The sequence below is a fragment of the Procambarus clarkii genome, chromosome 71 (assembly GCF_040958095.1).
Source record: "Procambarus clarkii isolate CNS0578487 chromosome 71, FALCON_Pclarkii_2.0, whole genome shotgun sequence".
NCBI lineage: Eukaryota > Metazoa > Arthropoda > Malacostraca > Decapoda > Cambaridae > Procambarus > Procambarus clarkii.
The window spans coordinates 12,525,030-12,539,767 of record NC_091220.1 but is presented as its reverse complement, the minus strand read 5'-3'; the positions used below and the strand labels follow the sequence as shown (position 1 = coordinate 12,539,767).

Genomic DNA, 14,738 nt, shown 5'->3' with positions numbered 1-14,738 from the left:
TGGACATCAAAGCTCAAAGCTCAAGCTTGTAGGAAAATATCAATCAGTCCTCCTTATATGAAAGTACTTATAACAGGCATATGGTGGGACGTACCAATATGTAGTGATGGACTACCTGAAAGCTGCCTGTTGTGTTATTCACTTTGGACAAACTGGAAACATTTTTAACCACAACATAAGTGTTGGTCTAACCTAACCTCTCCTAACAATTATAAGCCTAATATCTGCTATCTTAGGATTAATATAGCAAATATATGTGCTGTACTAGGCCTAGGAATATTTAAGATTAGTTTTTAGCATTATTTTTCCGGAATCTATAAAATTATACGTACAAAAGGTGGTGTACTGGTGGACCATCACTACATAGTGGTATTTTCCAGCAAATAGTTACTATAAGTACTATCATTTCAGGAGGATGGGTTGGAGCATATATATATGAGAGGAAGGACTATACTAACCTCCAAGGGTCTTGGCCTGCCACGCCTGCAGGAAGGAGTTGACGTTAGGCTCCAGGGTGCCGTCAGCGTAGCTCCAGTCGTTGTCCTGGGAGCCATCACGGCGACCACAAAGTCCTGACGTCCTGTTCCACAGCAGTTCGCTTATCTCCGTCACCACCAAGCTCTGGGGAGCATGGAACATCTCACTCACGCTTCCACCTTCCAGGCAATGCCTAACTTGATATTGTATTTCAGTACATCAATGCTATTTTGTCAAATGCTCTCTTTGGCATATTATAACGCATCTCTTAAGTCTATCTACACTGTGCTGCTGACTTACACTCATGTCATACTTGGTGGTCAGTTGAAGGCCGGACACCTTGACCACCACCAAGTGGGCCTCAATACAAACAGGGAGAAGAGGAAGCAAAGGCAACAGAGGAAGTGAGTAAGATAACAGAGACAAAGAATTAAACAAATTGAGAATGTAAACGAGTTTTGAGGAGTAAGACCAGATAAAACTTTTGTTGAGGCAGTAAAGTGTTCAGAGGGAAAGAAGATAATTAAGGAAACAGTGTCAGAGGCTGTATAAACTACCCAAGTCATGAAATATATAAGGCAGGAGTTGGAGAGGGAGAGATCAGAAATAATATGTAACCTACCTGAGCGTGAGGGAGACACTTGGCAAATAAGGAGATAGAACAGAATGAAATAACAGAAATTCTATGCAAAATTCAGGCCAGAAATGCAACAAAGAAAATGGAGCATTTCTGCAGGCTAGGTGAGTTTCAGAGAGGAAGAAACCGACCAGTGAAAGTGATTTTTATGAACACAACCCAGTTAAGTATATACTGGCAGAGAAGAGATATTAAGAAATGAGGAAAAGTACCATGCTGTGTTTATTAGACAGGACATGTCTAAGGAGAAAAGGGAAGCAGTATAGAGAATCAGAGAAGAAAAGCAACGGAGAAATGCAAGGCAACCAGAAAGTGGTGCATGGGATAATGCAAATCTGACAACAGAGAGTAGAACCTGGGGAAATAGTGGACCAGACCTGCTTACCAGTGAAACAGAGAGTACTACAGAGGGAGATAGCAGGGCTGCCCACCCTAACGAGGCATAATGATCTATGAAGATAGGCTAATGGAACTAAATCTCATGACCCTAAAGTATAGAAGGAACAGAGGGGATATGATCACAACTTACAAGATAATGAGGGAAATAAATAAGGTGGACAAGGATAACTTCTTCAGATTGAGAGAAAGCAGGACAAGAGGACACAGGTGGAAGCTGGAAACGCAAATGACCCGAAGGGACGTAAGAAAGTACTCGTACCTTGAATGGGTTGTTAACAAATAGAATGTTCTAAAAGAAGAAGTTGTGGAAGCCACCTCCATCCACAACTTTGAGGCCCAATTGGACAAAGAATTTGAAAATTAGTTCGGTTGAAAGGCAACAGGTACAAGGCTAGTAGGCGGGGAATAAAGAGACAGACCTCACTCCCACATGAACACTAATGGGTAAGTACCACTGACCTCACACTCCAACGTGCTGGTGACTTACCTTCATGTCCCACTTGATGGTCAGTCCCAGGCCGGACACCTTGACCACCACGAAGTGTGCCACTCTCTCCGACACAACACCGTTCATCTGACCAGGGATGGCCAGGTTGGTGTCCCGGTAGGCCAGACTTGGCTCACCCGTCTCTGTGGACACAAGCGGCTCTGGTTACACATGGCGGTGTGTGTGTGTGTGTGGGAAGGGGGGGGGGAATGCGTGTGTGTGTGTGTATTCACCTAGTTGTGCTTGCGGGGGTTGAGCTCTGGCTCTTTGGTCCTGCCTCTCAACCGTCAATCAACAGGTGTACAGATTCCTGAGCCTATTGGGCTCTATCATATCTACACTTGAAACTGTGTATGGAGTCAGCCTCCACCACATCACTGCCTAATGCATTCCACTTGTTAACTACTCTGACACTAAAAAAGTTCTTTCTAACGTCCCTGTGGCTCATTTGAGTACACAGTTTCCACCTGTTTCCCTTTGTTCGCGTACCACCCGTGTTAAACAGTTTATCCTTATCTACCCTGTCAATTCCTCTGAAAAAATTGAAGGTAGTGATAATATCTCCCCTTACTCTTCTGTCTTCTAGTGTCTTGAGGTGCATTTCTCGCAGCCTTTCCTCGTAACTCATGCCTCTTAGTTCTGGGACTAGCCTAGTGGCATACCTCTGAACTTTTTCCAGCTTCGTCTTGTGCTTGACAAGGTACGGGGCTCCATGCTGGGGCCGCATACTCCAGGATTGGTCTTACATATGTGGTGTACAAGGTTCTGAATGATTCGTTACACAGGTTCCTGAAGGCAGTTCTGATGTTAGCCAGCCTCGCATACGCCACAGACGTTATTCTTTTTATGTGGGCTTCAGGAGACAGGTTTGGTGTGATATCAACTCCTAGATCTTTCTCTCTGTCCGTTTCATGAAGGACTTCATCTCCCAGTCGGTACCCTGTGTCTGGCCTCCTATTAGTAGCCATTTATTGGACCATTCCTTCAGTTTATTTAGGTCATCTTGTAGCCTCATACTATCTTACTCTGTCTTAATCCTCCTCATAATTGTTGCATCATCAACAAACATTGAGAGAAACGAGTCTAATTCCTTCCGGGAGATCATTTACATATATCAGGAACAGTATAGGCCCAAGAACTGACCCCTGCGGGACTCCACTAGTGACGCCTCGCCACTCCGAGACCTCATCCCCCACAGTGACTCGCTGTCTTCTGTTGCCTAGGTACTCCCTTATCCAGTGGAGTACCTTCCCTTTCACTCCTGCCTCTCCAGTTTGTGCACTAGTCTCTAATGTGGTACTGTGTTAAAGGCGTTCTGACAATCCAAAAATATGCAGTCTGCCCACCCCTCTCTTCCTTGCCTGGTCATAAAATTCAATTAAACCTTTGAGGCATGATTTGCCATCCCTGAACCCATGCTGATGTTGTGATACAAAGTTCTTCCGCTCCAGATGTTCCACTAGCTTTTTTCGCACAATCTTCTCCATCACCTTACATGGTATGCAAGTTAGTGACACTGGCCTGTAGTTTAGTACTTCCTGTCTATCACCTTTCTTGAATATCGGGGACTACATTAGCCATCTTCCAAATTTTTGGCAGTTCATCTGTTACCAGTGATTTGCTATACACCATGGAGAGTGACTGGCGCAGAGCTTCTGCTCCTTCCTTCAGTATCCAAGGTGAGATTCCATCCTGGCCTATAGCCTTTGTCACTTCCAACTCTAGCAGGTGCTTCCTCACCTCCCCGCTGGTAATTCTCACCCTGACGTATTCATTCCTGGCGCTCTGGTATCTTTACTCTGCTCACTAGTGCCTTATTCTTTCTATAATTTCTCCACGCCCTTGTACTTAGTTGATTGTTAGAGAACGGTCTTTATGTCAACCCCTCAACATAATTATTCCCACATTTTAATACTGCAATGGTTCATGTGAATTTTTATCTGAACTCCTGCTTCTGGGAATTTGAAACCTGATTCATAGCGCCAAAGTCAATAAAGTATCAAAGTGAGAACCCGTGGGTTACCCTTACTAGTGCTACGTGACTTGAGCTCGACGCCTCAGCGGATAGAGACTTCAACATTGTGTTGAGGTCCTGGCGGTTGCTCCCGCCTTTCTAAGGTCAATCCTAAAGGAAAAATCTCACACCTAGAAACAAGATAACATGACTAAGCAAGACGATAACATGACTAAGCATGAAAATATTATGGCGTAGCAAAGAAGATAACATGACCTAACAAGAACAAGTGGGACCAACACGTGGGACTGACCTGTGGCCTGGAGAACATACTCGTCGTCCTCTAGGAAAATCTGGATGACCTTGGGGCAAGATGACCCTTGACAGCCGTCAGCCGTGCGCAAGTTGACGGTGAAGGTTCCATGGGACGAGTCCTGCAGCAGGGTGTAGGGACACGAGCTCTCGAAGCTGTCAAGGGAACACGTGGTTATGGCACGGGGTCTCGAAGCTGTCAAGGGGACACATGGCTATAACACGGGGTCTCGAAGCTGTCAAGGGGACACATGGTTATGACACGGGGTCTCGGAGCTGTCAAGGGAACACGTGGTTATGACACGGGGTCTCGAAGCTGTCAAGGAGACACGTGGTTATGACACGGGGTCTCGAAGCTGTCAAGGAGACACATGGTTATGACACGGGGTCTCGAAGCTGTCAAGGAGACACATGGTTATGACACGGGGTCTCGAAGCTGTCAAGGGGCACGGGGTCATGAAGCTGTCAAGGGAACACGGGGTCTCGAAGCTGTCCAGAAGAGAACATATGTTTGTAATAGTAATTGTCGAAGCTTTGCAGGAGTCGGCATTTTAATACAATGATCTGACCAACAACACAGTGGTTCTCGCATCCTGCTCACAAGGAGCTGGACCCAAGTTCGGTGCTCGGACAGGGCAAGATGCTTAGACACGTGTCTTTGCATCTGATGCCTTTGTTCACCTAGCAGAAAATGAGTACTCAGAGTGAGCGAACTGTTATGGACTGCATCCTGGGAATGTAGCAGTTAGTGCTAATGACCCATCCCAATGTTGCCAGAATGTAGCAGTTAGTGCTAATGACCCATCCCAATGTTGCCAGAATGTAGCAGTTAGTGCTAATGACCCATCCCAATGTTGCCAGAATGTAGCAGTTAGTGCTAATGACCCATCCCAATGTTGCCAGATGTAGCAGTTAGTGCTAATGACCCATCCCAATGTTGCCAGATGTAGCAGTTAGTGCTAATGACCCATCCCAATGTTGCCAGATGTAGCAGTTAGTGCTAATGACCCACCCAATGTTGCCAGATGTAGCAGTTAGTGCTAATGACCCACCCAATGTTGCCAGATGTAGCAGTTAGTGCTAATGACACTCAATTATTGCTAGAATGTAGCAGTTAGTGTTATTAACACTCAGCTGTTGCTATAATTTAGCAGTTAGTGCTAATGACACTCCATTGTTTCTAGAATGTAGCATTGTAAAAATGTGAGGTTCATTCTTAGAAATAAGACCATTTTACTAAACTGAGTTTAAATATCCAAAACCTAGTAATTAGTTTAGTCTGGGACAGGAAGCATATATATGTATATATATATATATATATATATATATATATATATATATATATATATATATATATATATACATAGTGCATCACATCATAAGCACTGGAGGTTTACCGTGTGTCAAGATCACGCTAACATAACACCCTCACCCCTGTGTCGTATATCTGCAGCGTGACCTGCTCCACTCTCTAACACAATTGCAATGATTTAACTTTGCAGTTAAAAATACAATAAAGTTCGCCGTACTTTCATCAAAATATTCAATAGCCTGATATTGTATATCTCAGTCGTCAAATATTATATAGAAATATATGATGATTTTAAGCAAGGCTTTACAGCGACTGGATAAAACAATGGGTTATATAAGACTAAGAACACTACCGGCAACTCGTCCTCTACAATATATAAACTACATGTTGACCTATACATTCCCCTAAGGCCAAAAACTGATGTACTAAAAGCAAAGCGGCTCGCAATATTGATGTGATGTCACGTTTTCTATTGTTGGTCCTCAGGTGCGGGCAGTTTAGTACATCAGTTTAGTGACGTTGTGAATGTTAGGCTTCACCTGTGTTACCCCTGATGGTCACACACACCAGCCAAAACAAATGCCGTCTATCACGGGGTTCGATATCCAGAAAGGCAAAAGGAATATTTGCATGTAATTATCCTTGTAGTACGTTGAGTACTACAAGGATAATTCTTGCTATAATAATATTTGCCACTAACGTCATGACTATATAAAATGTGTTGTGAACCTCACCTTGTACCAGACAGGTAAACATCAACCTTGCCTCACCTGTACACTTTTCCATCAAAAGACTTGAAGTGAGTGCCAGACCAGGTGAAGCAGGAGCCTGGCAGCTTCTTGACCTTTTGTGTGGTAGAAATTAAGCTGGCGTCTACACCGAATAATGGCGGGTACGTCCCACGACTTGGCTCAAAGGGCGAGGGAGTTACTGCTAAGAATCCTGCAACGACAAATTTTGCTCAAGCAGTATCCGTTATTCACTCGTATGTGGTAGAGTGGCACTCCACGCACTAAATGGTCAAGTATCACAAGAATTACACAAACGATTATCTGTAAAACAGAATGTTTATTTGTCTGTGCAAAAGTAGGAGGCCTTACCATAGTCACACATGGGTATGGGCGACGGAGACCAGACGCTGGAGCTGTAGTCGCAGGTGTAGAACTCCGCAGCTGGGAAATCGAACTCTACGTCCGCTGGGCACCAGAGAACACACCCGAAGTCCATGCCCTCGCCCGAGCAGTTGTACCCACCGTTGAAGCCAAGATTCTTGGGGTCGCAGTTTGATATAGCTGAAAGTATCGTTACGGATATTATCTCTGGAGTTGCGTTCTTAGGAGCAATCTAAAAGTATTTCTTAAACATCAATACAAAACATAGTCACAAATGTTACTCATAGTTTGAGACGTTACTAATAAACATAGCAAGTTTAAAGATAAATTAGAATAAGTAATGGAAAGGAAGGAGGTTTCTGTAGCAAGGATTAGTATAGGATAAGGCAGAGATGAACATGAGAGGGAAGAAATGTTACAACAGGGTATGCAGCTCTGAGTTTTTTGATGAAGAGATAGGTAAAATATATGAAATTGGGAAGAGTTTACAGTACCCTAAGATGTTTTTGGATTGTTCGTTTGGGAAAGCTAAACCTACGTTTTATAATAATGTCTCCAAAGCGAAACCAGAAAATAGAAACTCATTGGTGGTACCTTATGCGATGGGATTTGAGAAACTTTCCCCAGTTTTTAAGAGCCTTAATATATCAATTTGGTGTTCAGTAATAATACGATCAAGTTTAATTTAATAAAAAACTCCCCTGGTACAGCAGGTTGTGTGTATTCGATTCCCTGCAATGATTGTGAGTCTGTGTACCTTGGACAAACAGGAAAATCCTTACAATTACGTATGTCCCAACATGTTTATAGTATAAGAACTGCCCAAACGTCTAATGCTTTGTATCTACATACAAGTTTGTGTGATCGCACTATTAACTGGGATGGGGCGAAAAGCATTGCCAATTGCAATGGCTTTGTGGAACGGAATTTAATTGATTCTGCGCTAATTAGTCAATGACCAAATCTTCTCAATGTTAGTGCTGGTATGTACAAACTTGACCCTGTTTTAAGTTACAATATTACACAACAGTTTAAGAAAAAACTCTGAAAAGGAGGCTTACAATGTCTCATTACAATTTTATATTCATTTATTGTGTGTTCATGAGGCTTTTCTTTAATCTTATTCCTTATTCTCTGACCGCTTAATCCTCTTTGACCTCTCCTGTTTCTGGTAATCCTTTCCCTAGAGATGGGTTGGTCAGGTTCCAGGTGTTGGCCTGTATCCTCTCTCTCTTCCTCTAGTCAGTCTGGTGTTGACAACGGCTTTAACAGGCCGAAACGTTCATCTCTCTTTCACATTTCTTTGTGGTTTTTCCGCATACAAATGATCAGTGTTTAGTGATCGTCAATTGTATATATATATATATATATATATATATATATATATATATATATATATATATATATATATATGAATGAAAACTCACACCCCAGAAGTGACTCGAACCCATACTCCCAGAAGCAACGCAACTGGTAACTACAGGGCGCCTTAATCCGCTTGACCATCACGGCCGTCAAAAGGAAGTGATAGCCGAGGCTATTTGAGCCACTTCCCCGACGGCAACTCGGATGGTAATCTTGGGCATAGCATTTCACCAAATCACCTCATTCTTTGGGGCACACGTGAGGAACACAAATGCGAACAAGCCTGAATGGTCCCCAGGACTATATGCGAATGAAAACTCACACCCCAGAAGTGACTCGAACCCATACTCCCAGAAGCAACGCAACTGGTAACTACAGGGCGCCTTAATCCGCTTGACCATCACGGCCGTCGGAGTTGCCGTCGGGGAAGTGGCTCAAATAGCCTCGGCTATCACTTCCTTTTGACGGCCGTGATGGTCAAGCGGATTAAGGCGCCCTGTAGTTACCAGTTGCGTTGCTTCTGGGAGTATGGGTTCGAGTCACTTCTGGGGTGTGAGTTTTCATTCGCATATAGTCCTGGGGACCATTCAGGCTTGTTCGCATATATATATATATATATATATATATATATATATATATATATATATATATATATATATATAAACCTGTCCACCACCGCTCACGGAATGGGTATGACGGCACAATACATAAACTGACAAGCTGTAATGATTTTAACGCTAAATAAAGTATGGTAGGGTGGGCAGACGTACTGATACTACATCAATGACACAACTATCACCCTCGAAGTAGTAATTGTCAGAGAGCTTCACAGTATTATCACCACCTTCCATCTATGTAAACACAGCGCGACCTGTACTGCTGCTCACTACATCTCTTACCTGAGGGCCGCCATATCTTCCACGAAGGTGTTCTCCTCACAATACTGCACGAGTGGCGATGTAGAGACGTCTATGTGGAGGGGTCAGGCAAGGCTTGAATGTTTTTGTGTTGTTAAGAGTTAGAGCTAATGTACTCGGCGGTGAGGGAATGATGTTGTGATGGTTCAGCTGATCTTTACCGCCGCTCTGGAGCCATATGCCTTCACGTTTTCTTTGTACAGTTGTCTACATGATTGGGGTACAATGCTTAGGTCAGACGCGGCCTAATTTTTAGTTGATTGGGGACTTTTACCCAATGTTTTGATTATACTTGCTATTATATATGTAATGAGAAGTCTTCTCTAATATGTGTTTGATGTTGAAGAGCACTTTGAAATTGATTCAAACACTGTGATGTCTGCAACAGTGGAGGAGATAATGTTCGATTTTCTGTGAACATGACATTGGATACAATATTCATTTATCTATGTCCTGTAAATATAAGCGGCCTCGTTTCAGTCTGGAATGTCCCAGTCTTAGTCTAGTTATTGTTACATATATTTCTCTGCTTTTGTGCCTGGGGGTGTCCAAGTATCTCGCATCTTTGTTGTGGTACCACAACAATGTAGACTGTACAGTATTTAACAATACGTACACCAATAAAAGCGATAACTGAAAGTAATTGCTGTCCACCTCTACCAATTATTTAATAGACAGGGAGTCAGTAGACAACTGGCGGTCAGAATGATCCAAGAGCTACAATAGTTCGAGACAACAATTACAAATACTATACACACACACAGACACCATAATAAAGCAGTGAGGGAAGATAATTCAGAGACTAAACGGTGTAAAGCAAAGAAACAGGTATAGATGTTAGAAGATAAAAAGACGAGGAAGAAGAAATACAAGATAAAATGACATACATATAGAGAGCAAGAGGTAAGATGGTGGATGCTGACCACCATGGAAGACAAGCACATCATATATAAAAGAAGGTACACGAGAAAGCACACTTACGGTACTGGCAGATGTCACCACGGTATTCTGGAGTACATTCACACACATTAGGTGCGATACATCTTCCCTCATTCGTACAGGCGGGGTCACAGATGGCTGTAAAGAGACGTACTTTATTGTGTTTGCATACATTATGTGTGTGTGTGTATAAGCAGATAATATTTAAGATAATATGCTTCAATATTACAAATCAGTGTGTCTTCATAATACTGTATATCATCAAGTCAATTATACATATGTTTATATTATAATGGGAGTAAATTTCTTTGTTATAGAACAACAAAATTACTAATGTATAACAAAAAAATTGTCACTGATATTGTTTTCCAAGTAATTCTAACTTCTTAGCCACACAAAGCCTAGTTCTCTACTCCCTCGTCACTGCCCCCCCCCCCCCACGCTCGAGCTCATATGAACCTGAACTGAATATTCCAGTTCATCCTCCTAAAATGAAAGTATTTATAGTAACGCTGTGTAACCCATCAGCATCCTAAATGTCAACTTACGTTTTGCTGGTATTGAACATTAATTGATGAACTTGTAAAACTGCTTATTCCTGCCGTGTAAAAATAACAAATAAATTATTCCTTCTGTTTATTTAGTGAAATTTACTATCTATTTTTCTGTTGCAATTTCTGCCAACACCATGTAATGTAATATTTTGCTATATCTCTATACTGACGTTCATTTTTGCTTTTGATCCAAGATGGTTTTAGGGCTTTAATTTTTTTTCCACATCATGATCAAACGCTGTGCGAATCAGTGGCTTTAGGCATGGTACTTGCCTTACCTATATATACTACATACGTCTTGTATCTTATGTATGTACATTTGTCTAAATAAAAATTATTATTATAATTATTACTATTATTATTATTATTATTGAGAAATCCGAAGGAGCAGTGATGAGGATTCGAACTTATGCGATGGATATCCCCAGCACACACCACACACAACTAGGCCACAATATAGTCAAAAGGATTACACCTGGGGTCTACTGAACCCACGAGGGTTCATCTATGTACAGCACTGCACAGAACTACAACGTTCAACTACAGTACTGCACAGAAGATCCCTTGTAACTTGATGATAAAGGAAACGACTACATCATTTTAGTGCCTAAACCACGAATAACAAACTATAAATTGTTCATCAATGCTGTGATGAACAATTTCAGTAAACGAATGTTTGATAACTAAGCCCGTTTTGTGACACTATACAACCTGCAGCACACATTATGGGTATGTGTACTGGGATTTTATGAACTGACTAGGCTATGTTACATATACCTGCAAATGTAGTTTCGATGTATACGTTAAGAAACTGACTATGGCTCATGCTGCTGTATCCCACCTCTAAGATTTACACTACCGCTCACAGGATGGCAATGGTGTATTTTGAATTAAATCAACTAAGTTAACTGTTGACCTAGGACTGACGGCTGACACGCGAGCCATCATCTGTCACAGGGTTGACGACTGACAGAGGAGCTGTCACCGCCAGAATCTCTACTCACGCTGACAGTCTGGCGTTGTGCCGCTCCAGGAAGACTGGCGGACGACCCATACACCGTTGTCACACTCAAAGGTGAGACGACTCGTGCCCTCGGAGAAGTGATAGCCTTCGTGGCATCGGGCGATGCACTCGCTGTGGGTTGACAGTTATTAGGAATGAAGCTCTCCTCCTCCTTCACTAATTTATTCATGCCATTGCCTTTTATATCATGTCAATATTTATCATAGCAACACGTGTCCCATTACACATTTCCTCATGATTTTACCCAGGATACTCACTTCTTGCTGCAGAATATTCTGGAATTGGTTGGAGTTGGAGGCTTGGTGGAGCATTCCTTGCGGGGCGGCGCCTTGGGTATCTCACAAGAGCTGCCTTCCCAGTTATCCGGACACTGGCACACGTCCGGCGCCAGACAGATGCCGCTGTTTTCGCATGGCGGAATACAGATGGCTGTGGACAGACGCAGGGGGCGGAGTTAGCCGAGGATGGGCAGGTGAGAGTGTTAGGCTATGCTACACGAAACATAAATAGTGCATGCAGTAGAAGAATTGAAACAATCTGCTTCTACTAATGACAAAAGTAAAACATCTTTGTCTTTTTCCTCATAATTTCCTTTCCTTCAAATATCTACAGTGTGAGCACTCACGTTCACAGTTGGGAAGGGTGCCCCAGGAGCCACCGGTAACTTCCCACTCGCCGTCATTACATGTTAGGAAGAGGCGCCGCTCGCCCGTTGGAAACTGGTAGCGAGGGTTACACACAGCCCGACACCCGGCGTACGTCGAGCAGTCCGTCCGCCCGTTCGCTGGAGCTGATGGCTTGGAGTTACAACCTGTTGAAAAATGGGGATACAGATCTGCCTCAGCATGAACAGTGATGGCTGACCTAAAGTGACTAACCTGTTATTACTGGCTCAACGTCAGAGAACAATTATGGCTGGTCCACCGTGAGTGAACCATTATGGCTGGTCCACCGTGAGTGAACCATTATGGCTGGTCCACCGTAAGTGAACCATTATGGCTGGTCCACCGTGAGTGAACCATTATGGCTGGTCCACCGTGAGTGAACCATTATGGCTGGTCCACCGTGAGTGAACCATTATGGCTGATCCACCGTGAGTGAACCATTATGGCTGGTCCACCGTGAGTGAACCATTATGGCTGGTCCACCGTGAGTGAACCATTATGGCTGGTCCACCGTGAGTGAACCATTATGGCTGGTCCACCGTGAGTGAACCATTATGGCTGGTCCACCGTGAGTGAACCATTATGGCTGGTCCACCGTGAATGAACCATTATGGCTGGTCCACCGTGAGTGAACCATTATGGCTGGTCCACCGTGAGTGAACCATTATGGCTGGTCCACTGTGAGTGAACCATTATGGCTGGTCCACCGTGAGTGAACCATTATGGCTGGTCCACTGTGAGTGAACCATTGTGGGAAACTTTACCCGCTATATCTATATATCACACCAGATTCATTATAATGTATCCTACATCTGGTTCCTACTTGACCATTTGGTCACGTAGGCCCTTACGTGCTCCCTAAGGGCCCATAGATGATTCTTTCCAAGTTTCGGACAAGGAACTCGTCAATCATACTATAGAATTGATCCTATGAAGTATGATCTGGTGCATGATTTCTCAAGAATCTAGAAGCTTCCAGAAGAATGACTTAATTAAAAAAACAGAACATCAATTGGCTTACAAGTACTACCAATAATCTTTAAATCTCATATCTAATTATATTATAATCACACTTTATCTCAATAACGTATCTAGAGAATAAACTTAATAAATATTGCGGATAGGCGTCCGCAGGGAGGCAAGTGGGAGGGGCCAGAGCGCCCACCATGCTGGTCGCCGCGTGGAGTCAGTGTTTGTAAACAGTGTCTAAGAGATAGGCGCCCGCCCATGTTGTGAGCTGTGGTGAAACTCCTGCCCCAAGACCCGGACCTCCCACAACTTCAATTTACTCCCAACGTGTCCTAGCAATCAGTGTGACTTCATTTAGTCACTATTTACTGCCGGGACGACGTACTACAAGAAGTAAGGGAAGTGCCATTTCGGTTCATTAGTTAAGATTATTTGGCTCTTTATTCTATAGCTAGGGTTAATCGTTACAAGACATGAAAACTATATACAAAGGGTAAGTCTCATTATTATAGTAATTTAAGTTGATGCGTAACACGTGTACATACATGTAGTCATCAGATATTACAGTGTACGGTATCTTTAGGTAAATTGTGACCACATGATACTATAGTGAGCTGACCACACCAGGAATACCCAGACGACTTTAAACACTAACAATTCACGTGTCCAAGAGTAAATGAAGTGTGATGCATCACTACTGACTCAGCTGAGGCCATTTAAATGTTCTTTATATTGTTGTGTGATCTACAACTCAAATTATATCTACTGTTTAATTACGATAAGATTAAAATGTGAAATCACCCCAAATGTACTCACCTAATTGTGCTTGCGGGGGTTGAGCTCTGGCTCTTTGGTCCCGCCTCTCAACCGTCAATCAACTGGTAATTAACTAAGTGTAGTTACAGGATGAGAGCTACGCTCGTGGTGTCCCGTCTTCCCAGCACTCTGTCATATAACGCTTTGAAACTACTGACGGTCTTGGCCTCCACCACCTTCTCCCATAACTTGTTCCAACCGTCTACCACTCTGTTTACAGGTTCCTGAGCCTATTGGGCTCTATCATATCTATACTTGAAACTGTGTATGGAGTCAGTCTCCACCACATCACTTCCTAATGTATTCCATTTGTCAACCACTCTGACACTAAAAAAGTTCTTTCTAATATCTCTGTGGCTCATTTGGGCACTCAGTTTCCACCTGTGTCCCCTAGTGTGTGTGCCCCTTGTGTTAAATAGCCTGTCTTTATCTACCCTATCAATTCCCTTGAGAATCTTGAATGTGGTGATCATGTCCCCCCTAACTCTTCTGTCTTCCAGCGACGTGAGGTTTAATTCCCGTAGTCTCTCCTTGTAGCTCATACCTCTCAGCTCGGGTACTAGTCTGGTGGCAAACCTTTGAACCTTTTCCAGTTTAGTCTTATCCTTAACTAGATATGGACTCCATGCTGGGGCTGCATACTCCAGGATTGGTCTGACATATGTGGTATACAAAGTTCTGAATGATTCCTTACACAAGTTTCTGAATGCCGTTCTTATGTTGGCCAGCCTGGCATATGCCGCTGATGTTATCCTCTTGATATGGGCTGCAGGAGACAGGTCTGGCGTGATGTCAACCC

General features: G+C 43.1%; 1 protein-coding gene across 3 annotated transcripts in view; it reads right to left on the bottom strand.

Annotated features, from left to right (window-relative positions):
- LOC138356233 (von Willebrand factor-like) overlaps positions 1-14,738 on the bottom strand; it is a 122,903-nt gene that overhangs the window by 74,386 nt on the left and 33,779 nt on the right. For all 3 annotated transcript variants that reach the window (XM_069312010.1, XM_069312011.1, XM_069312012.1), the window contains exons 5-13: positions 12,115-12,300; positions 11,747-11,918; positions 11,470-11,600; positions 9,954-10,049; positions 6,679-6,870; positions 6,349-6,520; positions 4,268-4,422; positions 2,001-2,143; positions 459-621 (exon numbers count right to left, since the gene is read on the bottom strand). In XM_069312010.1, the coding sequence (XP_069168111.1) occupies positions 459-621; positions 2,001-2,143; positions 4,268-4,422; positions 6,349-6,520; positions 6,679-6,870; positions 9,954-10,049; positions 11,470-11,600; positions 11,747-11,918; positions 12,115-12,300 (1,410 nt within the window). The remainder of the gene's footprint in view (positions 1-458; positions 622-2,000; positions 2,144-4,267; positions 4,423-6,348; positions 6,521-6,678; positions 6,871-9,953; positions 10,050-11,469; positions 11,601-11,746; positions 11,919-12,114; positions 12,301-14,738) is intronic.